Source organism: Neolamprologus brichardi, chromosome 23 (assembly GCF_056152115.1).
Source record: "Neolamprologus brichardi isolate AB-2024 chromosome 23, ASM5615211v1, whole genome shotgun sequence".
Taxonomy (NCBI): Eukaryota; Metazoa; Chordata; class Actinopteri; order Cichliformes; family Cichlidae; genus Neolamprologus; species Neolamprologus brichardi.
The window spans coordinates 16,288,655-16,316,186 of NC_142125.1; the positions used below are offsets into that span (position 1 = coordinate 16,288,655).

Sequence of the window (27,532 nt, forward strand, 5' to 3'; positions counted from 1 at the left end):
CTAGTAGAAACTCTTATCATATTCTTGAGACAGCCTCGTCCTCTGTTGGTCCCCACCAGCTCAAACCAGTGACTCGACTTCTAAAGGTTCCCAACATGTCGCAGCAGCTACAGTCTTGGCAATGCTATCTGCAAGCCAGCTAAACCAAGTGAGGGCAGCTGATGCATCTCATATCAACCCATATTTTTGAATTTGCACAATTGGTTCACTAAAGTATGAATGACATATTTAGGAGATTTTTTTATTCATTTATATTTTTAATATTTGCAACAAAAAAATCTATTACAATGTGTGGTTAATCAAACTAAAAGCAGTTTTAAAAATCACTGTTGATCAATTGTGGACTGTTTGGATACGATTTATATTTACCAGTTCTTATGTGACTTATTTAACATCCCTTTGAAACTCTCCACCACCTGCATCTGTCAAAGCCCCAGTAAGGTGAGAACACAGTTTGCACACCTCTGAACCATTGTCTGGTCCAATGGATCTCCTTTCTGAAGAGTTAAAATGTTTCTTTGTATACTGCAAATAAAACACAAACCATTACTGACTTCCACTCCTCACACCTGACACTCCCACTTGCTCCACCTTGCCTGCACCCTCTTATTGGGCTCTTATGTATCGTCTGTTATTTTGAATGTTTGATCCCAGCTACGTCACAACTTTACAAATCTAACCCTTGCATATTCACCTCTACACATCTGTTTCCCTCTCAATTACAGATATGTATTCTGTTTTTCTTGTACTGACTTGAATTCCACTTCTTTCCAGTGCATACCTCTGCCTCTCCAGGCTTTTTTTTTGCCTGGTATTTGCTCTTATTATAGAACACAATTTAATCTGCAAACATCATAGACTCCTGCCAGTCTAGCAAGTTAAAACAGGAACGGGCTCAGAGCAGATCACTGATGCAATCCCACCCCCACCTTGAACCCATCTCTCACCCCTACCGCAAACCTCACCACTGCACTGCTGTCCTGATATGTCCTTCACATACTTCTTTGCCTCTTGTGACTTCTTCTCGTAGTACCACACTTCCTGTATTGGTACCCTATGCTTTCTCTAGCTACACAAAGACATTCAAAGCATTAACCGTGCTGCTGTCACTGATCACCACCTCTTCTTTTAACCTAGCTTCAATAACTCTTTCCCAAAGCTTAATGGCGTGGCTCATCAGCTTTATCCCCCTGCAGTTACTACAGCTCTGCACATCTCCCTTGTTCTTTAAAATTGGTATCACTACACTCCTTCTCCATTCCTTAGGCATCCTCTCAATCTCCAAAATTGGGCTACACAGTCTGGTCAGAATGTCCATTGCCCTTGCTCTTAGACATATCCATAACTCTACAGGTATGCCAACAGGTATTTCCACTCTTCATCCATTTCATAGGTGTCCTCTCTCTCCTTACCAATGCTGCATGATTACTGATCTACAAACTGTGCTCCAGCCACCCTCCTCTCTCTCTCATATTCTACATTCATCAGGTCCTCAAAGTACTCTTGTCCAACATGTTAAGGTGTCGAAATATTGCAATTTTTATTTCAAGTTAAAAAGCTTTAATCCAGTCAGTATATCATATAAAAAAGCTGTGATAATGATTTGAACACTACTGATCATTCTTAAGCTTCACTTAAAATGGATTTACTCTGTAAAACACAAAAACAAATACTGTGCATAACAGTGCATAGTTTCCTATCTTATGTTCAAAGTCCAATAATACTGAGTCAGAATCCAAGAATACAAGATTATACATTACTTTAAGATGTGACTTATTTAACTGTATGAAAGTACGTCTCTCTGAACTCGTGCTTATCTGCACTCATCTGTAAATTTGGATCAACAGTTGTGCATACATAAGTATGCATGCTGTGTGGTTTCACTGTCTATATGCACGTGCATTGAGTATTGCTTATGTGTGTGAGTCATCAATCCCATAAGACAAACTAATGTAAGCAGAAAAGCCAGTATAATCCAATGGATGCCCCTGTAAATAGGATAGACAACTATATAGATTAGGTAGAAGGAGTTATAACTCTTACTCTAATCAGATAAAACAGATGGAATGGAGAGTAGGAGAGGAAGAGGAAGACTCAGAAAGAGGGAAGGAGAGGATGGTTGTGGGGTTTTTTTAAAAAGCAAACAGTAAGGAAAGTAGAGGGCATAAAAAATAAGGCTGGCTCATGTTTTGTTTTGAAATAGGAGCAGAGATAGGATGAGAAGGTTTCATTAAGTATTTCTGTTTTGTCAGTCCCAACCAGTGTTGCCAACTTAGCAACTTTGTCGCTATATTTTAAATTTAAAATTTAATTTAATTTGTAGTTCTAAATAAATTCTAAATGCATTTAGGACGTTTTTTACTCACTTTATGTCTCTTCCACGATGTTATTTCTCTCTCCAACAACATAGATTACAATTACATTAACATGACCAATTATGCAAACTAGGTGATGACGTCATTTAGCGACTTCTAGCGACTTTTAGCACAGCCAATAGCGATTTTCCTTACTGAGGAGTTGGCAACACTGGTCCCAACTTGGCCACTCTACCTGTAAAATGTACAGGTCAGAGCAGTCTGTGTTCTGTGGTGGCAGTGGTTGGTGTCGGCTGGGTTTGGTGGTGGAGTTGCTGATGGGCAAAACAAACGGACCATCCCAAAAAAGCAGAAAAGAAGGAAAGCACCATTACTGCATCTACCCTCAACATTTCTCTTTCTAATGTAACGTGTGTGTATTCAAGCTTTAAACACAAAAAAAAATCCCTTCAGAATTAAGATCATTTCTTCACCTGTCACTCCTCCCTCCTGCATTCTACTCCTTCCTCCCCCTCTCTCTGTCAGTGGTGATGGATGTTGCCTGTTCTTCAGACTGAAAAGGGAATAGACTGTTCTCTCTGTGCGTTTCACAGCAATCTGGAGCTGTCAATAGACACACACGCACGCACGCACACACACACACACACACACGCACACAACTGTGTGAAGCTGTCATGTCTTTATCAAACAACCTGCCTCATGCATCAAAGAAGAAGCAAAACACCCAGAGAACACACAAACGGCATCAACAACTAAAAGTTTGTCCAAGATGTAGAAAAGTTGTGTTTTGTGCATTAAGGGTTTAGTAGTTATTTGGGAAGAACTTCTGTCTTACCTTGACTCTTTCGATTTTCTTTTATAGACATACATTGCAGGGCTCATTTTTCACAAGAAAGGATCTCAGAGCTCACTTATCTAACCAAATCTGATCTTTGATCTTCTAGTACGAGAATCTGTTCACTGCAATACTATACTTTTCTTTCCAGTTTCATAATGTGACAGTGACATAGTCCCAGTGGTGATTGCCATTCTGAAATTTAAATAAAGATGCTACATATGGATGAATATCATGTTTCTGTCTAACTAAAGGTTGCTTATCCTCTTAACAGTTTAGGACTTACAAATGATGTGAATAGTGTAAAAAGGCTGTTACAGGGATTCATTGCTTTTCTTTCCCCATCCATAAAATATAAATTTGATTAGATCACTAATATGTGACTTCTGTATTTGGACAAAAAAAAGTTACTTTTTTTGCTATGGACGTGTGAATGCGTGTGACCCTGAGAAACATTACAAAACATCTCAAATTTACTTTAATAGAAAATTTTCACTTCAACTATAATTACTATAGCCATTACTAGTTGCAAAGGACATGACGGTGTGGCCAGCCCTTCCCCAGTCCAATACTAAACATACTGTAAAACCGATGCTCTTTGGTCACAGTAAGAGTTGGATGGAGACCAAAGGCAGCCTAGGATTGCTGCAGATGACTGCTATGCTAAGTGTAAAGCATGGTGTTGAAATTTTCTCTGTATGACATGCGATTGCTTCGCTACTTGAGGGGGAAAGACAGCTTGCAGCAATTTATCCAATTTTGAATTCGGAAACAGAACCAGAAGCTGGAATTTGTGCTGATTCTGATGCTACAGCAATGATTCCACCAAGGGGTGGTTGAGAAGGAAGAAATGAAGGAATGATTTGGGTAAATCTCAGTTTTAAATGACATTTCAAAACTACCATACAAGACTTTTTTAAATTCATCTTGCAAATTTTAATTTTTAGATGTATTACTAGACAAAATTTGCTGTCAGTGACGCAACATGCTAATCAGAGCACACTGAATGCTATCGTCATAAAGTAATATCAGATTGGTTTACTGAGTGAGGTATACACTCCCAATACCTAAAGACATGAGGTACTTTTGATGTGCTAACAAATGCAAAGTTGTCCAACACTGCTATTAGGGAGGGAGGACTTGCAAGGCCTTATCAGGAGCCCCTGATGTTTCCCATGATTCCCAGGGCAGGAGGTGCTCCAGGCCTCTGCAGGATTTTATCCCTTTGAACTGCTGCTTGCTAGGAAGCCACAGGGGGTGTTGGACCAACTTGAAAAATAAAAGGCTAGGAGGACCCAAGCCCGAATATAAACGAAATTTAATATATCATAGACCTGAGAGCAAATGCTCACACACTGGAAAGATTGTCACAGGAAAACTGCACAACAGAGGGATTAGACTCCGTCATTTTACTCCCGCAATTAAAGTACTTGTATTGCTCACTTCTTCCAGCTCAAAGTTACTTGCCAAGTGGCAAGGATCCCTTGTGGTCACATGGTCAATGGGCAATGTCGATTAAGAGATGGTGCCTTCTGACACGGGTGGAGCAAAACAAATATACCACCTCAACCTCCTGAAGGCAAGGCGATAGATCAAATTTGACTTTCTCCATTCCTCACAATAATCACAGACTGCTTAAGTTGCCCTGACATGGACATAAACCGATTTGCCTAGACTGCTGCGACTCCAAATGTTAAGCAGTTTTAACAAATCGTGTATCCATCTTTTTCTGTTCGTTATGCCTTCCTTACCATTCTCTCTGTCTTCCTTCACAAGTGGCTGCTAAGCGTCTTGTGTGGCTGTGATGCTTGAGATGTGAAATTGAAAAGCCAGTCAGCTGATTAAATATCCCATTTAATGTCACTCGCTAATGAAAACAATCTTTCACTGTTAAATCTAAATAGGTGCAATTGCATTTAAAGAATAAACAAACCATGAAAGCTTGACAAATGGGAGATGACAGATAGAGGCAGTTGCAGGCAGGGGGTCTTTTGGACGTTTTTTGCAGACAATTAGAGGCAGAAAGACCTCGAAATTATTATATTCCCTGATTTTTTCATATAAAACTTTAACAGAACAATAGTTCCAGTATAAATAAAGAGCAGCTGAAAAGAGTGACATGTGAAGTAAGGCAGCAGCTAGAATGACGAGCAGCATTATCATCTCACAATTTACCTGCCAGTAGGCTTTGTAGGCTGTTATTATTTAACTGTGTCGCTATAACTGAATAGATGTAAGACAAATATTGTCAAAGCTTTATTTTACTTTGAGATATTTTGTTTCACTTGCTGTTTGGTTAGGTTAAGAATACCAAAAAGAACCATACTGGGGTTTGGTTTAGTCCACATTGGCATTTTGTGTGCTGGTAGATCTGTTAAACGCTGTGGACACGCTGGGCAATGCCTGCTGAGATTTTCCAAGCTGACTTATACAGTCTATTGTTTTCTGTATATTAGCAATAAAAATGTATGAAATTTTGAACAAGCTCAATTATTAATCTAAAATTCGACAGCCTGATTTTAGCAATGGTACACACAAAAACCATGTACATGACACAAACAAAGATAAAAGAGATGTGAAGCTTCCCCTATGAACTGAATTCCTTCATCAGCATTATCTGAAAATGTTTTTCTGGCAGTTAGTGTAGCTTATTGAATGGAGAAGCAGCTGGGACAAAATAGTGGCTGTGTGCCACAAATGACCCCAAGCAGATGAAATGCTGTGACAACAACTGTGTGCCGATCATGGCAATATTGATTTAAACAGTGTGATCATACTATAGCAGTGATTGGACTATGAAAGTGCTGCTCACACTCTATCTGTCTCGTAAGAGTTCGACCTCTTGGTAAGAGATCAATGGATGTGACCTGATAAGGTTGCAGAGGTCTGAAGCCTTGGGAAACAATCCCATGTTTAAAAAGAAATGGAATGTGGCACTGACACCGAGGGAAAAAAAAAACATAAACAGAAGAAGAAAATCTTGCTTGGGCCAGTAGGGATTTGACCCTAGTCAAGTCTAACCACAACAATCCTCCAATATTATCATTCACTGCAGCCTTCAAGAATAACAAAGAGGTAGGTAGGTAGATAGATAGATAATGAACAAATTATGTTGATTTTTTTTTTACTTTTACTGGACATAACCCTCTTCTTGCGCTGCATTTCACACAAACCAGCAGGGATTCAAATTAAATCAATGCTACTAAGGTTAAGACTACATCAAGAACAAATCATGACAAGAAATCAAATATGGTCTTTACAAGAAACAAAACAGTACATAGGTCAGTAAGTCCCCACATTTCAGCTTTTAAAAATGAAAGTAATCCCGATAAACGTCCTAAAGAACTGGTAGAGTTTTCTAAGTAGTTCAGTGCTACTGCATACTATATACTACTCAAAAGTTGGCTCCACTGTTCTAGTTGATCATGGTGGATCAGGACCTGGACAATAATAACTAGCAACTGATCAATGCGAGCCCAAGAGCAAAAATGTCACCCTGTGTATGAGCAATTTTCAAATTTTGTCCTATTGTCAGAACTACTGAACACTACCGTGGGAATCCAGTGAAATGCCAGTGACAATGGCAATGACAGTGGAAATGATAGTTCCAAAGATTACAATGGGCCTCAGAGTAACATGTCAACCAACCCCTTATTATGTCTCCTTCTCTTGTCTACTTCGTTGTTCTCTCATTCCCTTGCTCTCTATACCAGTGATATCAGAGAAGCATTCCATATCTAGGCTCAAGCAGCTAAATCAATTTCCTTCAAGCCAGGCCAATCACAATCACTTGAATGTGATTGCAGCTCTCACAGAAAGACCACAGAGGGCCAAAACATCTTCCATCCTGTCACTGCTACTGGCGTTTATAAAAACACAGAGGGTTGTGTTGCAGTTAGCTGAAGCCAGGACCTACTCAGCTCTTTGAAATTCAGATGCATAATGCATGACAACTACTAATAAGAGATCAGCAATTTTGACTTTATTTTATCTTCCAGATTGCTCTGGACAGTGTCAAGTAATATCACAGTTTAACATAATTTTTCCCTGGTGCCAAAGTAGTTATTTCATCTAGAATGTAGATTTTGCCTAGGTCACTGGAAATAGTTACAACTTAGTTACAGTTGCAGCTGATGGTCAAATAGGCGAGAAAAACTAAAAAATACAACATTAGTGTGGATCTTTACAATATCTTCAGAGAGTAATTATATTTCTTTCCAAACTCATTTGAAGCAATTTCCACTGAATCCAGGACCAAAGGTAATCTTTGCAACTAAGCTAAAATTAGTTGCAAAAATGCCTGATAATTCATTAAATGCCTGATAATTCACATGCTAATGTTCAGTACCAGTGCACCAGCACTGAGGTCATTTAATGTGATGAATAACTGTGTAGCATGTGTAGGTTTCATGCTTGAGACTGGAGTTTGTGTTTTATTCAAGATTAAATTTAAAGGCCATTACATACTGAACGCGCTGTGTTCAAATTTGCCATGGAATGTGTTACATTTTTGTGAACTATTTCACCTAAAAAATTAAGTCTATATCAAGCGATGACGAGCTGGTCCTCATTTTTCTAAACAAAAAAAGTAAGAAACTGAGATTCTGGGTCATTCCAACTCTCACAAGATTGCAGAAGCATGAAGAATTTAATGTTTTGATCCAGGAGTTAAAGCTGTATCGTGGTCCGCTTTCATATATAATTTGCAATTTGCACTCATGTTATCAGGGTCGGGGCTACACCTGAGGAGATTTGTTGTACTGTGTATTAAGTACTAGTGCACAATTTGAATTACAATTGCACTTTTTTGCCAAATGCAGTTGGTCTGATTGGTCAGATCTGTTTATTCGGTTCTTAAAAATCGAAAAAAGTTTGCTTGCGTCAAAAAGATAAATGCAGGAAATTTGTCCAGTGAAATTACGCAGTTAGTGTAATAAGCTGCATTAAGAACAGGTGAGTCAGAAAACTATTTTAACCCACAAAATATTCACACGGATTTTACATGTCCAGTGTGTAAAGGCCTTAAGGCTAAAAACTGGGCACAGCAGTTCAGCAAACTAATAAAAGTCCAGTTACAACTTTCATACTGAGGTTTGACTCACACTGGAATTCCATTTACATATACTTACATAAAATACACTCCATTTGCTGAGATCTTGTCATTTTAGCCAAGCATTTGTTAAAATCTTTACCTGAGACATACCTTACCAATCATTTCCATTAACTTTATCATTTTTTAACTTTATATCTATCATGTTGCATTTGGCATGGAAGGTTGTTCCAATGTATGTTGTTTCATGAGCAGAAATGCAAAGGCACAAATGAATGAATAAAGTGGGCTGCTATGCCCAAAACATCTTTTTGAACAATAATAGTCTTTGTCAGTATCGACCAGCATGTAGGTGATGCTTCATTATATATACATATTCTAATAAATTGTGTTCATTTTCAGAACACAAATAAAATAGAAGTGCTATTAAGAAAAACACCTGTATTCTCGACTAATAAGATTTGAGGTTGACAAGAAGGCGTGCGCGGTTAAGAGTCAGTTAGTGAGTCGGTTATCTTCCAGCAACACCCCGTCTATGTGAAAGCCTCTCCATGTGAATCACTCATTAAAGCACAGCAGTGGGTACTGATAAAGAGAATTGGATTACAGTGATTAATACCATGTGTCACTTTTAAAGTCCTTAACAGCGTGAATCACACAGCACCATATATACAAGGAAATACGCTCACTTCTTTTTAAAATGGTTTCATTTTTTTGGAGTGAAACAATGGCAAATCGTGTGCCATTCATTTCAAGAACACCATGCCGCTATATGTTAAATGCAACGCAAAGGTCACCGTCACCACACACCTCATCACATAATCAGCCACACTGTCACACACAGTGGGCATTCTATGTTGATTAGTTATAGTTTGGTCAGACTTAGGGAACTAGAAGGATCCAGTGTTATGTGGGAGTTGTTTTTACGTTTTGTGTGTGTGAGTGTGTGTGTGTGGAGTTTATCAGAGTGTTTGGGGCTATTTGGCAAATCCCAACTATCCTGCTGTGTGTGCAGAGTCCACAAATTGAGAGAGAGGGAGATAATAAGAAGGAAATACACACATGCACACTCTGAGAGAAGACAGTAACCTGTACGCTGCATGGAACAAACCCCTGGTTGAGGGTCTCTCTGGGCTTGGGCAAAACAGAGTTTGCACATACGCACACACACGCACATATACAGTGATATACTTTAAAATAAAGTTATTAATATTAGCCACTTTAGAAAATAGATTTCCAGAAGACAACACAGTTGGCTCTTCATAATCCACCCCACAAGCACTATGTTTCTGCACTCTGTCGCTTAACTTTATTCCAATCAATAAGTCTATGGCTTTCTTTACAACTTGACCTGAAGGCATATTGGAAGCATGTACAGCTGCCTCAGTTGTTCTCTAGTGTGTGTGTGTGTGTATAGTTGTGTGTATCTTAACTCTTATGCCTATGTGTCCCATGGGATGTGGAACGTGCAGTGAATACATTATGGGATTAGTCTAAGTTAAACCAGTAGACGTCAATGAGATTAGATATGGCTAATGGTAATACTAATAGTATTAACTTGCAGTTAATAATATATCAGAGCTTTTGACAAATGCTCCATTACATTTTTTTAGTTTGTATTCAGTTATTTTTGCCCATGGCTGTTGAAAGTATATCTGTTTATTCAGTATAGCTATTGTTCAGCGTATTTATGTCTTTTCTTTCTGTTGCACACCACAGATGTTCTTTGTCATGTCTCCCTCCGCTCACCCTCCACTGGTCACAGCAGATGTCCGCCCCTCCCTGAGCCTGGTTCTGCTGGAGGTTTCTTCCTGTTAAAAGGGAGTTTTTCCTTCCCTCTGTCACTGAAGCGATTGCACTTAGGGGTTTGTCTCATTGCTGGGTCACTCTGTAGTATTGTAGGGTCTTTACCTTACAATATTAAGCGCCTTGCCTGTTATTGTGATTTGGCTATATTTATATAAAATTGAATTGAATTGAATAAAACTGGGGTGATTCTAGGGTCAAACTTTTAGTGGGCCTCAGCTCCAAATCATAATGTCTTGCATACAGTCCCTTATAATTAATATTAAGGGAATATGCTGTTTCCAAATGTAATCAGCCCTTTTCACATTTGCAAACCTCGATCCAACTGGATACACAATATAACGTTACCTTCAAAAGCAACCTAATTAGTTGGATGTTCTATTGTAGTGTCTGAGAATAATTCAGAGTGAATAATACAGAGATTTCAGCATATTCACTGGTTTTAGTGTGGAGCCTTTACTTATCAAACCTGAGGCTCAGTCGTCAAAGAACTTCAATAATTATTTGTGGCAAAGCAGATAAGATGAGAAACATGCACATTATTTCATATCAATGTTTTCTGTTTAGAATATCCACTGGCAGTTTTTAAGCATGCTGCTGGAAATCACACTGAGCATCCTTGAAATACATGAAAAATGACTTTGTGAAAAATGTGTTTTGTTTTTCCACCTAACTTCACTATTTGCTCGCTCGTTCTTACTGTTCTTGTATATCTCTGTCTTCTCTGCGTCTATGACCACTCTTACCTGTTTCTTTTTAGTCGCTATGTTCTCTTCGTCCTGCTCTCAAACTAAAATAATAAAGTACATGATCTCCTTAGCTGGAAATCCCCAATATACCAGCAGACTAGTGGATCAGAAGGTTATAATTAGCTAATAATAATAGAGATTTAAGCATCAGAAAATGTTTTTGAAGCTATTTAGAGAACAAATAAAAATAAGCAGAAACGTTACAAGTCACAGCAATAACTCCACATTATCAGAACAGTTTGAACTTTTGCATTTCAGTTAAAGTGTGTTTTAAAAATGCATCACTGATTTCTGTCATGAAATTCCCTTTTCTTCTGCCACAACAATGAAAGTCTCATTAGGCTATTGATGACAAATTGCACTATTAAAGCAGCAACGCCTCTGTAAGTGTAACACTATAGAGTCAACAATACTGGACAAAAACCTATTTTCATTCTATTCTGTACTATTGTCAACAGACAGGTTAGGAAAATATAACATTTGAAGACAATGTCAGGAAATGATACTAAAAAGTTCTATTATTACTACTATTAATATAGTTATTTTTAGGAGTGCTCTGATGAAATTTGGAGGTGCTTAAGCTCGCCTATGGAATAGAATATACTGTCCAAAGTCTTCAGCTTATCCACTGTGCTGGACTTCGGACATTATCTCTGCAGTTCAGATTCAGTCTGCTGTAGAAGCTGTGTGGCTCTGTTACTCTTCATTTTCTGCAATATTAGCAAACCTTCTGCGTTATCCTTGAGCCTATTCAAGCAGCTGACTGGATATCTCGATGTCAGCCAGTTCCTCTATTTTCCTCCTCATCACCCTTTGTTTTCCACTGTAATGTATTCACTTAGACGTTAATCCAATGGACTCATTTCTTATGCTTCCAAGAGTGCTTCTTTCCCCCTGTTCACTATCTCTGAAACACAAATTGTCATGGTGTATTAACCCTTTAAGACCTACCATAGAACCAAGTCCGCCAGAGCTTATATTATATTTTTACATGTTGTAGTGCCATTTTTGGGAGCATTTCAAGTTGCTATACATCAATACAACTGTTATAGCCCATATTTTAATAATATGTATGCATTAAGTCCATAGTAACTACATTAATTGCAAAAAAGTGCAATAAACTACAAAAAAATTGAAATTCGTTGCGATGGTCTTAAAAGGATGTTCAGCCCAAGCTTGATCAGCAGCGGTGAAAGAGCATCATATTGGTATAAGATACCAGTGGTTTTGTGTGTGATGGCCTTAAATTTGGTGTTTAGCGTTAAGAAGACAAATGAACATAAGGATTGAAATGAAAATATAATCAAATTGTTCAGCTTCCTGAAATTCTGTGATTAGTACAGGCTGAGGAGGCCGAAGGGCAGATTTATACAATAAGGATATAGACTGAAAGCAGAGGTTAGCTAGGCTCGGCCTATAAGCAGGGGTCAGCAGCAGTTAACAGTGTAAGTGTTAATAAATGTAAGGGTGGTGGAAAGGTCTCTCTGGGGCAGTAAATGAAATGCGCCTACACTTTCATTTCTCCGTTAGAGAAGCCAGAGAGACACCACCTTTGTACACACACACACACACACACAACTTGTCAACACTATGACCAGTTCACAGCTCCCTGGGGTCTGTTATGAAACTGCAAGCCCAGCACTTATGGATCTTTACTCCTGTTCTCTCTAATACACAAACACTCAGCAAACACACAGACTAACTGGTACCTATAGTGAATCTTAGGTTTTACTTTTGTTTGCTGTTTAGCAAACCGTAATGACAAGAAGAAGAAAGAGGGCTGCAACAGTTGGTATGGCCCGTGATAGGTCAAATACCTACGACTTTTACTGAGACTCACTTAAATCTATGTCATCCTAATTAAACTATACCAAATATGGGACAGGCACTAACAGGTCATTTGCATTCTAAAAAGTAATCAAGGGAGACGCTTCCAATTCAAATGACAGCCGCATACAGTGTGAGCAAGAGACGCAAGAGGGGAAGGAGAGAGCAGAATAAGGAGAGAGAGAGTTGATTAATTGAAGGTGTATAATGAAGATAGATGTTGGTGTAAACACAAGTAGCTGAAGCCCTGCAGTGCTGTTATGTTTGAAGGGAGAAACCGAATCATTAATAATTATGCATATTAATACTGATGATTAAGTGGTTGATATTAATGGTTACTTCTCTAATTAGCATCAGCAGGATGCAATATGCTGTGGATTAATTTTACACATGCAAATCAAGCAGTGAGTCTGCAGTGATGACATGGCACTTCACTCCTTCACAAAATGCAATTTAGCCGAGGTTGCGGTGTTAACTTGTTCTACATTTTCAGGTGAAAGAAACACAAGATCCTTCATGTTTCATTTGTAACAATACAAATATTACAACAAATTCAGATCCAACATCACAAATTAAACAAACTCAGCCAAAAAAAGGACAATGTGTATATTTAACTTTGAATAAAAGGTTCTGTAGAAGATGATGTCTTAGGATAGCTGTTAGTGATTCGAGGCATTGAAATCTCTTTGCCAGGAGTTTGTGAGATAATATCCAAATACACACACATTCACTCAAGTTTTTAATTATTCAAATAAAAAAAATATTGTTTTCCTTTATTAAAAATATCAATGATGGGTTTAAAGTGATCATTCAAGTTTTGGAACCCACCACGTCAGTACTATGTGTAAAATGCTGTTTGTTGGCTTCTGAAAACACTTCTTATGCAAATAAATAATTCAACTGAATTCAAATGAATTAAAAACAAAGAGAAAAGGAGAGCGCGAGAGAACAATAATGCATGAGGGAGATGGAGAGGAACAACAGGATCTTCCTGCGTCTCCACCACCTCCTCGTTCTCTTTTATCTTCCATATTGTTCTATTATTTCCATCGAGAAAAAAACTAATGAATACACAGCGAGTGGTGAGAGCAGTAGCAGCAAAAGAGAATGCTGACCTTTGAGAGGATTATGGGATTTGTTTAAGAACAAAGCGAGGAGGCAAATATGGCAGATGGATTCGGTAAAATAGACTATTTAATAGTGAGAAGCCTGAATTGCACAGAGAGCAAGAGAATAGAGGACAAAAAGGAAAGGATCAGTGTGTTAATGTAAAGGTTTCCAAAAAGCAGATCACTAATCCCAGAGGAGATGCATTCTGATCCTGTCAGAGTACAGGATAGTTTGTCAGCGGCTAGAAGGTTTGATTGCATACTTAATGTTAGATTTATTAATACAGTATCATATTGGTTTGGGAGCATCTCTCACTCTTTCTTTCCATCTGGATTAGATTGCACATCACATGCTTTAATATGCGTCCTTACATTTCTTGACTGTTCAACAAAGTTTTAGCGACCCAGTCAGCAGAACGAAATGTTGGCATTGCAGTTATGATCACATTTAACTACTCTTGTAGGCTGCATTTTTTTTTATATTGCTGGTAACAACTGAAAAAAAGAAACTACAGAAATTTATAAAAAGTAGTGGGTACATGATAACAAATGGTTAGAAGTGAGAGGAATAATCTGTATTAGACGAGCCTGTTTAATCCCAGAGGAATTTTCAGATGAGAGAAACAAGAGGCGGCAGAGGAGAGGGGGCAACCATCCTCCAACGTAAGGTCAACTCTAGCAGCATTTTTGTGTTTATTCATGGTATGCAATAAACACACACAGAAAAGGATAGCAGCCCTGTGTTTATTGATTATCAAAAGAAATTAACTCCATGCACCCCGTACGAAATCAGATGCACTGCGTGTGCATCCATCACCCTGAGCTCCACACCTCCCATTTTTAAAGATGCAGTATAAAGGGCGCTAGTTTGTGCTTTCGGCGCTGCAGATAAATCAGTAGAATACCAGGATCATCATTCTTCATTCTGGATCAGCTCGCGAATGGTTGATGATTTTCGTTTTCACTGACATCATTTTGTTCTCAACAAACTACACAATGTATGCCAGTAAAGATTTTCAGCTTGAATATTTCATTCATCAAAACTTGAAGTCTGATTTCAGGTTTTTTTGTAAAAAAAAAAAAACAAAAAAAAAAGTAATAGACATGCGAGCTAACAGACAAGCCAACATGAAAATGATCACTTTTCAAGAGACCTTACTAACACATTTACATGTAAAAACATATTAGCTTAATAGCTTCTTAATTGTCAGGGCTCTGTGCGCGGCAGGTGGAGGTGAGGATCCAAACGCAGGACTCGTGAAGCCAAATTTCAACAGAAAACCACAGCTTTATTGCTGGCAAAGCACAAAACATGAACAGAACAACGAACACTGAGAACCGGAGCCACACAGGCATGATCTGATGGTACGACGCAACAGAGAGCACAGGAACACACAGGAACACACAGGGCTTATATACACAGGGAGGTAATCAGGAAATGAGAAACAGGAGGGAGACACAGCTGGGAGAAATTGGACTAACGAGACAGGGGTGCAGTAGAACTGAACACACTCACATGAGACACAGACCTTCACAATAAAACAGGAAACAAGAACCCACTAAACAAAGAGGCAGACAGAATATAACACATGCAACTCAAACAATACATGAAGCAACAAATCCTTAAATACGGATAAACAGAAACAAGAAACTAATAATAATCTATCATCATCACCACCACAAGCACCATCACCATCATCACCATCACCACCACAAGCACTACAAGAGAATAAGAAAACAATCCATAATGCAAAAACACACCAAAATGACTGAAACACAGATTTATCATAAAACCCAACAAAGCACCAGAGAAACATAAAGAACAAACCATCATTCAAAAATAAACCAAACCATAACAACTCAAAATACTGGGTCAAACTGACCCAGAACCGTGACATTAATAGCTTCTGGCACATTTTCTTTAATCAAATATTCCTATTATTTAATAAAAAAGCATACTGTATATTGCTCAAACCAGAGCTCTCAAACTCTTTTAAAGGCATTCACATACTATTTCTTTGTTTTGCACTTTAACATACTCTCATTCGGCTTTCCGCTCCCTCCCTAGCTGCCTGGTGTCTCAGCAAGATGCTCCTATCTGACCTCTAAAAATATGGTGACGGCAGATTTGTGACTCATGCTGATAACCAATCAGATGTTTTTTGTGGTGCACGGAGGACAACCCCCATAGAGTCCTAAATCACATTTTCTCTTCATAGTTCTCTCCCTTGGTCTCTCTGTCTTCTTTATTGCTTGTTGGCGATGGTTTTATTTGGTGCCGGCAGATAGTATGTGAGTTTCTTATTGGGCTGCAGAAAGGCTGGCAGACTGAGAAGCTAAACATATCAAAATCAGGCTTACCAGTAAATACATCAGTCCAATGAAATGAATAGAGTGAGGCAGTTCTAAAATGAACCTTTTAAGAAAGCTAATCATACAGATGTAGTTGCTCAGAGACAGAACTGATCTGCTCCACTACATTTATATTCTGCAGCGACTGGACCTGTTGCACACCACACACTTTGTTATGGGTAGATGGACATGTAGCGTGACAGGCAAACCCACAGGATGGTTTATACATGAACAAGCATCTATGTGTAAGCAGTCATTAATACAAAAGCACAAGATGAACTCTGATAAATACTTAACGCTGTCACGGGGGTTGTGTAAATATACACGGGTTTCCTATGCATGTAGACTGCAAAAAGATGCTTAGTAATAGCTTGATATGAAGGGATCTAACATCTATTTTTTCTCAACACGTCTCTCCATCTGCCCCCTGCGTCTCTACCCAGCTAATCAGCTTCAGTACAATCTGTACCAATCAGCTGTCTCAGACAGACCAACAGTGGTATTAACACAAGAGTGCATGTGAAATACAACCACAAATATGGTCAGAACTAATTCCAGTATGCCCAGGAATCCAACTCTGTAGAGTCATATCAGTCATCCAGTCAAATCCAATTTGATTGATGTAACTTAAATTCAAATAGATTTTAGAGTAAAAAACAACAACGACGACGACATCAGCCCAGCGTCTGGTCAAAATCTTCAATATGCAGCCAGTTCAATTCAGTTTCATTTGATCTGTACTGTATAGTGCCAAATCACATCAAATACCTCAAGGTGCTTTATATTGTAAGGTAAAGACCCTTCAATAATACAGTAAGAACCCCAACAATTAGACAACCTCGTATGCGCAAGTACTTGGCAACAGTGGGAAGGAAAAACTCCCTTTAAAAAGGACAAAACCTCTGGCAGAACGAGGGTGAGGGAGGGGCGGTCATCTGCTGGGACTGGTTGGGGGTGATGGGAGGAAGACAGTATAAAAGATACACTGTGGAAGAGAGCCAAAGAGTAATAATAAATAATTATTTAATACAGAGAGGTATATAAACACATCAAGCCACCATCAAAGCAGCTGTGAAAGTAAATCGTTTTAAAGCGTGTAGCTGAATCAGGACATTTTGTAAAACACTGAGGGGGGTTAAAAACACAACTGCTTGGTTTGATTATTGATCTCACAGAACAAAAGAAATCCAAGCATAAAATGTGTAAAGAAAACAAAGAAGCGACAAAAAAGGATGAGGAGGAAATGAAAAGAGCTTGCTTAGTCTGAAAGCTCATACTGATATGTATATGTGTGTGTGTGTTTGTGTGTTTGTGTGTACTACATTTAATTACTGTTAATAGTTACTTGGGAGGTTAGCTGTATGAGCATTCAGACATCAGCAGACATTAGCATTCATGCCACATCTATGAGTAAGATGGAGGTAGAAAGCAAACAAAGCTCAAAATAATTTTAAAGCTCACAGTTTTTCCATACAATAAGCACACTTTGCAATTCAGTTAGTATATTTTAGATGAGTAGAATTAGTACACTACTACATTTAAAAATATTCACTCCAGTTAGTATATTTGGTGTTAGTATTTTTAGTATTTGTATAATTGATTCCATTAGACAGTAAAGCAGTGGAGGAGAGTGAGAACGTTGCTACTTCATCATGTATCAGGGACTGGAAGCATGCACATGCAAGAATTAAGTACTGGTTTCATTTTAGCTCTTCTGATCTGAGCACTTTGTGTCTTAGAGTTATATTACGTGGGATTTTAGTTACTTTAAACTTAAAAACTTTAAAAGCTGATTAGGATATGGAAGTTTGTAAAAGTATTAATTTGTACTCAAAAAAGGGTGCAGGGTGTGGGTTTAGAACACCATGATTGCCTGAAAGAAAACCAGCAACAACAGTTTACACATGTTTGATCAATTTCAGGAATGCTTCCAAACACTATGTGGTGAAAGCTCACATAAAGGCTGTAGCTATTAGTAGCCATGAACCGTGCATATTATTGTGAGGTGCGTTGGTGGCAAGGTGCAATGGTTGTGGCTAGAGCAACCTGGCGTTGTTAAACATGCCCAGATGGCTGACTGTTGTCCAAGTCTTGGCTAGATTAATCCAATCCGTGATGCATCGGGAAAGCTGCTGTAACCTTGCATCGCCAACCTTGCTATTGCCAGATCACCATTAGCATAGCATAGTTTTCCATTAGTATTGCTGCTCGCTCATGAATAAATCACAGAAAAACTCAGCCAAATGAGTAGGTGAAAAGCAAACTGAGCACTGACATACACAGATCACCTCACAACCAGAATACTTCAACATAAGTCCAGTGCAATGACAAAAAAAGAATGATTTTCATATGACTGACATACTTCTAGCAATTTCAACTAAAACTTGCTAACCTGATCTAATTGGTTCTGTTAATGAATGTCCACACAAGTATTACAGATGCAGTAAATGTTAGCTGTTATTGTGCGATTTCTTCCGTACTTACTGTTTACACACAGTTCTTACCAAGGGAAAAAAGCCATTTAGAATGGTACAGTATAGAAATCGCCAGTGCAAGGCAGCCTGATTACAAAACAGTTTAGGAATTAATACAAATTCTCATTCTGAACATGTATTCTGTTAAACAAAATGAAAAAGAAATACTCTAGTATCACTATCAGCAATTAAATTAACATGCAAAATACTGGACCACACAGATCAGGGCAGATTGCACTTTAATCAAAGGGCACATCTGGGCTGATTTCACACCAAAAGGATAGAAAGTCATGATTTCCAATCATGTCATCTGTCTTGTCAGCTCGCTAGCTTTCTCCTCAGAAATGCTGGGATCTTGGCAGAGGGTAGCACAGTGAAACTGGGAAATATTGAAGCAAATAGTACAACATGTCTCAATGCAGTCTGTCCACTGATCAAAGCCTTCTCTGCCCTAAAATAGCAGAGGAAATGTTTGAGCCCTATTTGGCAAATTTACAAGAAAGAACATCCAAGCAGTACGGCAAAGGACTGCTGATGATGCATTTAAATATGCCTATGTGCATACACACACACACACAGAGAGAGAGAGAGAGAGGGAGAGAGAGAGAGAGAGAGAGAGAGAGCTTGTGACAATTAGTGTCCAGGATACAAAACTACAAGCATTACAACACTGTAAAGCTTTTATGGCAAAAAAGTTTTTGTACATAAAATGGCTTAATAGTGCTGAATAGCTTTGCAACTCCTACCACTGATACGTTTACTCCCTTAGTTACATACGAGGATTAAGCTTCACAACCGCCCCTCCCAAAAGCCCTTGTCAAACATCTACACACATACAGGTAATGGCTATGGACTTTTTGAAAATGTGTTTATTGTTAGCTCAGGAGAAAGCCTAAGAAAAGTGAGACAAAATGAAAGAGAACTAATAGCAATACCAATGTTTGCAGGTGGAGCAATCATTACACATGGATGAGAACTCAAACACTTTTGTTTAAAGATTAGATGCTCTCGAGTTTTTGAGAAAGCTGTGTCAGGGGTACTAGCAAGAGGAGAAGGTAGAGAAAAGAGGCGCAAAAGGAGTAATGAACCTAAATCATTGGAGTATTTGTTTCAGGGAGAAAGAAATTAATAAGCATGAAAATAATAGTCCTCCACACTTTGCCAGCAGGACAAAAACTAACAGGAAAGAAAAAGTCCAATTGCTGTGGAAGGGGAAAAGAAAAGAAGATATATTAGAATAAAAAAGGGAGAGAGAGCGAGCATTATTTAGGAAGGTAAATATTAGGGGAAATGCCTGTGTGAAATGCACACAGTCCTAATTTAAATAACTAGCTAGCCAAATCTAATATTTGTGGATTTCCTAATGTGTGCAGCATGCAGAAAAAATAACAAGCATGCAATCAGTAAAGTTTTTCAGCACATATCTTGGGACTTTTTGGACTAAACTACGCTGCTAATCAAATAATTAACGATAGCGGTAATGTTTAGGCTCATAGAAATGCCCTGAATATGTTTTTTTTAATTATTAATTTTTTATTTTATTTTGTGGTTGCTTTATCTTTAAATTTGTCACGGAGCTCGCATAGTCATTATGAACCTTAGTATAGTAAAACAATAAATGGAAGAATTGACAAATGGATCAATTTATGGATTCATTTTAAATGCATAATTATCGAACTATTATATTAACCTGTTTTTAAAACATCTATATTCTGCTAGTTAGTTCTTTTCTCATGCCAGGTCTCTATAGGCTTGATCGCAGTGCTGAAAGTAAGAGGAGCAGTAGCATGCAGAGAAATGGATATTTTACTGGCCAGGTATATCTTAAAACAATCAGAGGCTTGATGAATTGGCTGAATGGCTGATGTATGGCTGGAATGGAAGGGGTATTTGGAGAAGGTTTGAGTCAGGGAAATGCACCTCATCAATCAGCATGATTAAAGGTTTTGGCTGGGCTGAAACAAACTCCGCACTGTGAGGGCCTGGCCTTAAAGGCACAGTCCGCTTTTCAGCACTCCAACAGCCAAGCGTGGAGGCTTAAAACTCACATATTACCACATGCAGTCAACATTTGTGACTCTGTGTTTGTCACAATGCCAGTATGATAGACATCTGGGATTAAACAATATTAAATAACTCAGTGTGACGGTTTCATAACTGCTCAGTAACAATCCCCTATATAAGTTTTATTCACTGGGGACACTGATGGGAATCGAAATGTTTTTATGACAAGGCGAGATTTTATATGATAATATACAGCAAATTTCAGAATATGATCTCACTTTAAAGGGAAAAAAACATTATACCATATTTGTGATAGAGCATTTAGCTTCTTAAGCACTTCCAAACAATTCAAATAAAAACTAACCTCACAGCAGGACTTCTGATTATAAACCAAGGGGGACTGAGATGGCACTTTGATAGCACTATACTATGTGTTTCATAAACACCCAATCTGCACCCTGGAGAAACTTCTGATTCATTAAACACACAACCTCCTACACACCCATGAACACACACTGACAGTAGCATACTATATGCATGCCCCATGGCCAAAATCATTGCAGCCAAGGCCCTTAACCCATAAATACAGCTTCGCGCCAGCAGCTCTACATATTTAAAGCCGCTAATGGTTTCCTTCGTAGTGCTCACTTGCACACACAAACACACTAAACCAAGGAGAAAAATCACTGGAGCGAGGGTAGGGATTTCTGTCAGCTGAGCAGCATCTCCAAGCAAACAGGTGCTGCAATGGCTGGCTGGGCAAGGTAAATGGTAAATGGCCTGCATTTGTATAGCGCTTTTCTAGTCCCTAAGGACCCCAAAGCGCTTTACATCCACCCATTCACACACTGGTGATGGCAGGCTACATTGTAGCCACAGCCACCCTGGGGCGCACTGACAGAGGCGAGGCTGCCGGACACTGGCGCCACCGGGCCCTCTGACCACCACCAGTAGGCAACGGGTGAAGTGTCTTGCCCAAGGACACAACGACCGAGACTGTCCAGGGGCTCGAACCAGCAACCTACCGATTACAAGGCAAACTCCCAACTCTTGAGCCACGATCGCCTGTATAGGTCAGTCCCACAGCAACATTACCAACATTGGCCAACTGGCTAACTAGAGAACATAATTATAATGCTGGTAAATGTTAGTAGGTATAAAAGGTTTAAACAAACATTGTTGCCTAGTCCTTCTTAATTTTTGAGATGTGTAATATCTTTCATTAACTCCTGTATTCATTCTCTAATAAAGACCTTTTTTTCCCCCACACCAAATGTTAAACCCAACACATGTTTAGTTATCATACCTAATATACGGGTTTATTCATATTAAAAACATGTGGTTGGCTGACTTTAATTAAAGAGGCTGCTGATTACATAATACATATACATCATGTCTGGACCAATGAAACATTAACATTCAATTCAGTTTATTAATATATCCAGTTCACAGTTTACCGCAACAGTAATATCAAGGTACTATATATTGTAACCTTAAGGCCCTGCAATATTACTGCGTCCCCCTTTGAAAACGCACCTGGTGACCTCGGAGAGGAAGAACTCCCATTTAAGTGTCAGAACCGTGTGGGCTCTGACTCTTAACAGTGAGAAAGAAAAACAACTTAGAGTCCAACGCAGAACTTGTACTCAATTATACTGGATAACTGAATGGAAAGCCCACAAGCCCACTGATTATGAGTCCTATATCTACTGTCATTCACACACAGACACACACAAACACACACAGCCCACTAGAAGGTTGGGTAAGGTACAGCTGCACACTTTTGCCCATTGCCAGGGGGGTAAACACAAACACACAGAGTTTAATCTGAGAGCAAACAGCAGTGCCTCATGTTAACCAGCAGGAATACACTTTCCCTCAACACTATGAGGCTTGGAGCAGTTAAGAGCTTGCAAACGAAAAAGTGGCGAGTGGGGAACGGAGGGAAAAAAACAGAAAAGAATGAGAAGGAGGGAATGCCTAAGGGACTGAGGATTTCACCACTTTTAAAATAATTTTAAATGTTCTAAAATGTAACTGACTGATCTTTGGCTGGATTACTCTCAACTTACTTGCCTTTTTTATCCTTTCTCAAGCCTTTGATGTTTGGAAGTGGTTGTACACTTCAGCTGCTTATGTAATTTCCATAATGCTTTATAACTATAATCTAAAGCTTTAAATGTCATTTGCAAACAGAGTTTGAATTGGCTATGCCAGTTTATTCATAACAGGGAAATCCAAGATTTCAGCTTTGAACAGCAGGTTTTGGAGTGTGGAGTTCAGAAAAAGCCAAAATTGTGTTTTTTTAGTGTATGTAGAGTATGTGCACTTTATACACATGGTGTCTCTACAAACTGTAATAGTCTGCAATGAAGCTAAACTTTAGGGTGGGTAGGAAGGCTGCATATCTAGTCACTAGATCTTTTTTAAAATATTCATATATGTATATTAATTATCTTACTTCTAGCTGTCAAGAATTTTAGTACCACTGTTGATCTTTGGGTATCATTACGATGTGTGCAAGAAAGCAACAGGTTTTTCAGCCAGTCTAAGTATTTCCGATTAAAATATAACTAATGTAAAATATCAGAGTCTGAATAATTTTGAGATTACAGAGATGATGCAGACCACCTGCAGATCACATTAATATTTCACTGATATTGTGTTTCAGCTCTTCACAAAGAATATTATGTGAGCATTTATATGAATTCGCTAAATACACCCTGACACACACAAACACATAGCTGTACATGCACGCACACTCACACACATGCCAAGAAAACTTTTTTTAATATATATTTGAGTGAAAGGCGGATATTGCCCTGTATCTTTATTCTGCTATCCGTTGATCACACCGGGTGAAAACCCCATAAACCAAAAGAGCATTTAAATGAAAGCGGTCCATCCCATGACAGCATAATCTCATTCAGCACACCTTTGTTTCTATCATGTGGCAGTGACATCTAAAAGAAGGAAAAAGGAATTAGGAATTACTCTGATGAGAAAAAAATAAGACAGGGGAGACAGAAAACTGAGATATCCAGAAACAAGAGGGACTGAAAATCCATTGTACTAACTATATATGAAAGGAGGCAAGAGATGTACAGCAGAGTGATAACCAGGTTCAAACTATGCAGAGATGCAATCAACATGTCACTTTAAACAAATACGTAGATGAGCAAAGGATCAGAAAAGGGATGGCACAAACATTTTGTACTACTATGCCTATCACCTGCCTACTTTAGCGTCAAAGTCAAGGAAGAATGAAAAGCAATCATCTCATAGAAAGCTCAAATGCAGTCTTTGGAAATACCGCAATCAATCAACAAAGAAATGACACCAGATATTAGCAAGAAATACCAGTTTGAGCCAGAACAATGTACGGACCAAAAAAAGAAAGGAAGGCAGAAAGAAAGGAAAAGAAAGAAATACAGATATCCCTGGTCTTCGTCTTTTTAAGGCTAAGGTAATGGACTCAACATGACAAAAGGCATAAATAAAGGAAGAACAGACACGACACAACACGACAGCAATAATGGTCACTCATTGCAGGATCCTTACCTAGGACGCCAAGTCTGTAGTTTAAAGTGATGACAATCACGTTCCCATAGCTGGCCAGGATACTGCCATCAAACATATTCCCAGTTCCTTCCATGTAGGAGCCCCCATGGATGAAAACCATCACTGGTTTGGGGCTTCCACTCTCCCTAATGTCTAGAGGAGGGGGGAGGGGTGAAAAGGAGAAGGTGGAAGAGGCAGAAGGACTGGTTAGATGACATATAGAAAGTGACGGTCAGGGATTCACTTTCACAACTTTCATTTGTAGGGGGCTTTCGCCAACCTTTTTGGCACACTGGCTTTCAACATAGAGACCTTGTCAGTTTTAGGCATCAAAATATTTTGTCAATATGAAAGCACTATATCACTGTTGTTATTGGGATATGCTGTTTAATTTGTTTATCAATGTATCTAAATTCCATATGGATTTAAAGGAAAAAATGATATTTGATGTGTTTAATTTAATGAGTTGTATTTTCCTTCAGGCAATGGACTGTCCAAAATGCCAGAATGGCAATCTGAAATGTCCCAATATACTGAGGAACTTTAGAGAATAACATGGGAGACATTTTAATTTAATTTAATTTAATTTAATTTAAGAGCATATGAGGTTTGACAACTTTATGAAAAAGCATTGCTTTATTGGAACATAATTTTACTTCAGTAAAGTAGTGTAAAAGAAAAAGCTTACCTTGACTTTGTGAATATAAATGCATAAAAGCACAGACTGATAGATGTAAAAACGAACTAAGCTTGTCTTTTAAAATAAATCAGCGTGATTTAAAGCAGATTTAATCATTTTGAGCAGTGAGAATCTATTAATGTAAAAAAGAAGTATGTGTACTTCATTTGCACCTGGCAAATGTAAGGTATGGCTCAGGAGATCTAACAACATGCGACAGCCCATGTTCAAAACAAGGTTCCACTTTCATCTCGTTTTTCAGTGATGAGCCTTTTCATGTTGTTTCTTAACTGTTTCTATCAGTACATGTAGCAGTACACATCATTTATCCTAATGATGTTTTACAGTGAGGGATCAGGACCAGAGAGAGATGAGAGAGTGTGTGGGGAATTAAAAGTAAACCAACCAAGAAAACAAAAGACAGATTCTGTCAATATTTTTCGATACTTTTCTAAACCAGAGGAGTGGCAAATTAGAAACCTCAAGAAAAACACACATTTTGATGGAACTTCTTGACACTAAAAGACTGACATGAAAATAGTTTGTAGGCGCTCCTATAAATGCAATGCATCAGCATCATTTTAACATTATTGCTCCTTTTTTAACTAAAATTTAGGACTATATATATATATGTGTGTATATATATATATATATATATATATATATATATATATATACACATATACATAGTCAGAATGATCTTACACAGAAAAGGAATTGGGATTAAAGAAAAGAAGGTAGGTTGACTTTGGTAAAATTCTCTCTGAATGCCTTTGTACTATGTTTGTCTTTTCTTCTGTTTCCCTGAGTGCAGAGACCATTACATCACTTCACAGTCTCTGTCCTTTTACAGTTTTTTTTTTTGTTTTTTTTTTTAAAGCTATTCAGCTCCCTCTGTCGCAGCAGGCACTGGCCACAATGTAGCGACACATCATAACTCTCCTCTGGAACACTTCCAGAAACTCCTGACAAAAAAGGTCAGGAGATTATGGCAAGTGCGTATGTGTGCTGGTGCTGTACAGTCCAGATATATGTGCAACCTAACAAAAGGGGAGGAGGGGAGACAAACCGAGTTCATAAGAATGAATGAACTGGGTAATTGTGATGATATGATTCTGTTTATGATGGTGGTTATGCAATGGTAATGATAATGCTGATAGTCATGTTGGCATGACAGTGGCAGTAGTGATAATTAACTGACAGCCTTGATGATGACAGTGATGAGTGACAGAGATGAGGATAATGGCAATTAATACTGGATATATAGTGGAATCAGCTGTGGGAATGGTAAATGGTGATTGCAATGAGTTTAACCATGATGTCAATGATGTCAACCATGATATTGACAGTAATGGTAATGCACTTGATAGTGGTGACAATCATGGAAATAAAAATACTTTTTGCTGGTGTCACCCAAGATGGTTTTGATGACGGCAATAGCTAACTATGAAAGCGATTAACTATTACATTGCTAATGGTGTTGATAGTAATGATACTGAAAACTATTACGGTGCAAATGATCTCAGTGACAAATAACAACCATGCTAAAAAAAATCATGATAGCTACCTATTACAGTGATGGCAATGAGGACAAGTATAACAGACAATAGCTATGATCAAGACAATGATGTTACTAAAGGACAATATTACAACAATTATGCTAATATTAATGTTACTGTGGTGGCAGTTATGATGTAGTCAACATCATGTTACGAAAACAGCAGTGGGGCCAGGTAACATGCAACTTCCAACCTGTGAATTTTTGACTGGTTGGAACAAAAGGGCTGTTTTTCAACAAGCATTTTTTTTTTTTAATGTAATCCAAATTGCAAATATTTTGACCCAAACTATTATCTTTTTTTAACTAAATAGCTCATTTTGGTGTATAAACTAAAATATAGTGAAAAAAAAAACAGGAAAAAAACAGAAGTTTCCTGGTTGACAGTATTGTGATTGATGACACCACCCCTTCTGCCTCCTTTTGCAGATTTTGTCAAACAGGACCATTCACTCTTAGTGTCTAATAACACCGCCACAGCTTGTGGTTCAAAGCATCTGTGCCAAATATGTGCTGAAAAAAAACTGCAATATTTGAAATTCTGGGAAAAACAATGGCTTGGATTTTGATAATGGCAACAACAGTGAAGATGGTAGAGATGATGCCATCATCATGGCTATGAACAACAAATGAAGATGATGTAGATGATTACAACAACCGCGACAGTGAAATCCAATGGGCTTTATATAATAACAACATGAATAACATTAATTGTAATTGTTAACATGGGTTTGTAAACAAAATGATGAGGAAAGAGTTACGATAATAATAATTCTTTAGAATGGAAGTTGTGTATTATTAGAGTCACTTGTATTTCTATGAGTCCTCTCAAGTGTTACTTGAAAATAGAAATGAAATTCTGCTGAAGTGATATAAATCCAGTGTGGCTTTTTTTGTTCTTTGCTGAAGGTCAGTGGTAATGAGGTGAGGTTAGGATTAAATTGCCGCAGCGACGCTCGAACATTGATGGATTTACCTGAATTTACCTGGATTTACTGACTAAAACAACTCCCAGTGTATACTCAACATATTATATATTAAGGTTTTAAGTTTATGCTATCCAGCTTGCTCTCAGTATGGCTTCCTGGCAACCTACATTGGCTGCCAAGTCCAGCATTCAGAGCCAAAAAAATCTTGTAAATCCCAGCCTCTCCATTCATTCCCCTTACTTATCAATTTATTCAGCATATTTCAACACTTTCTACCACCCACC

At 38.3% G+C, this 27,532-nt stretch overlaps 1 protein-coding gene across 2 annotated transcripts in view; it reads right to left on the reverse strand.

The window, feature by feature from the left end:
• The window catches only part of nlgn1 (neuroligin 1), a 286,547-nt gene that overhangs the window by 135,287 nt on the left and 123,728 nt on the right, over window positions 1-27,532 (reverse strand). For both annotated transcript variants that reach the window (XM_006801992.3, XM_035912635.2), the window contains one exon: window positions 24,083-24,235. In XM_006801992.3, coding sequence (XP_006802055.1) covers window positions 24,083-24,235 — 153 coding nt within the window. The remainder of the gene's footprint in view (window positions 1-24,082; window positions 24,236-27,532) is intronic.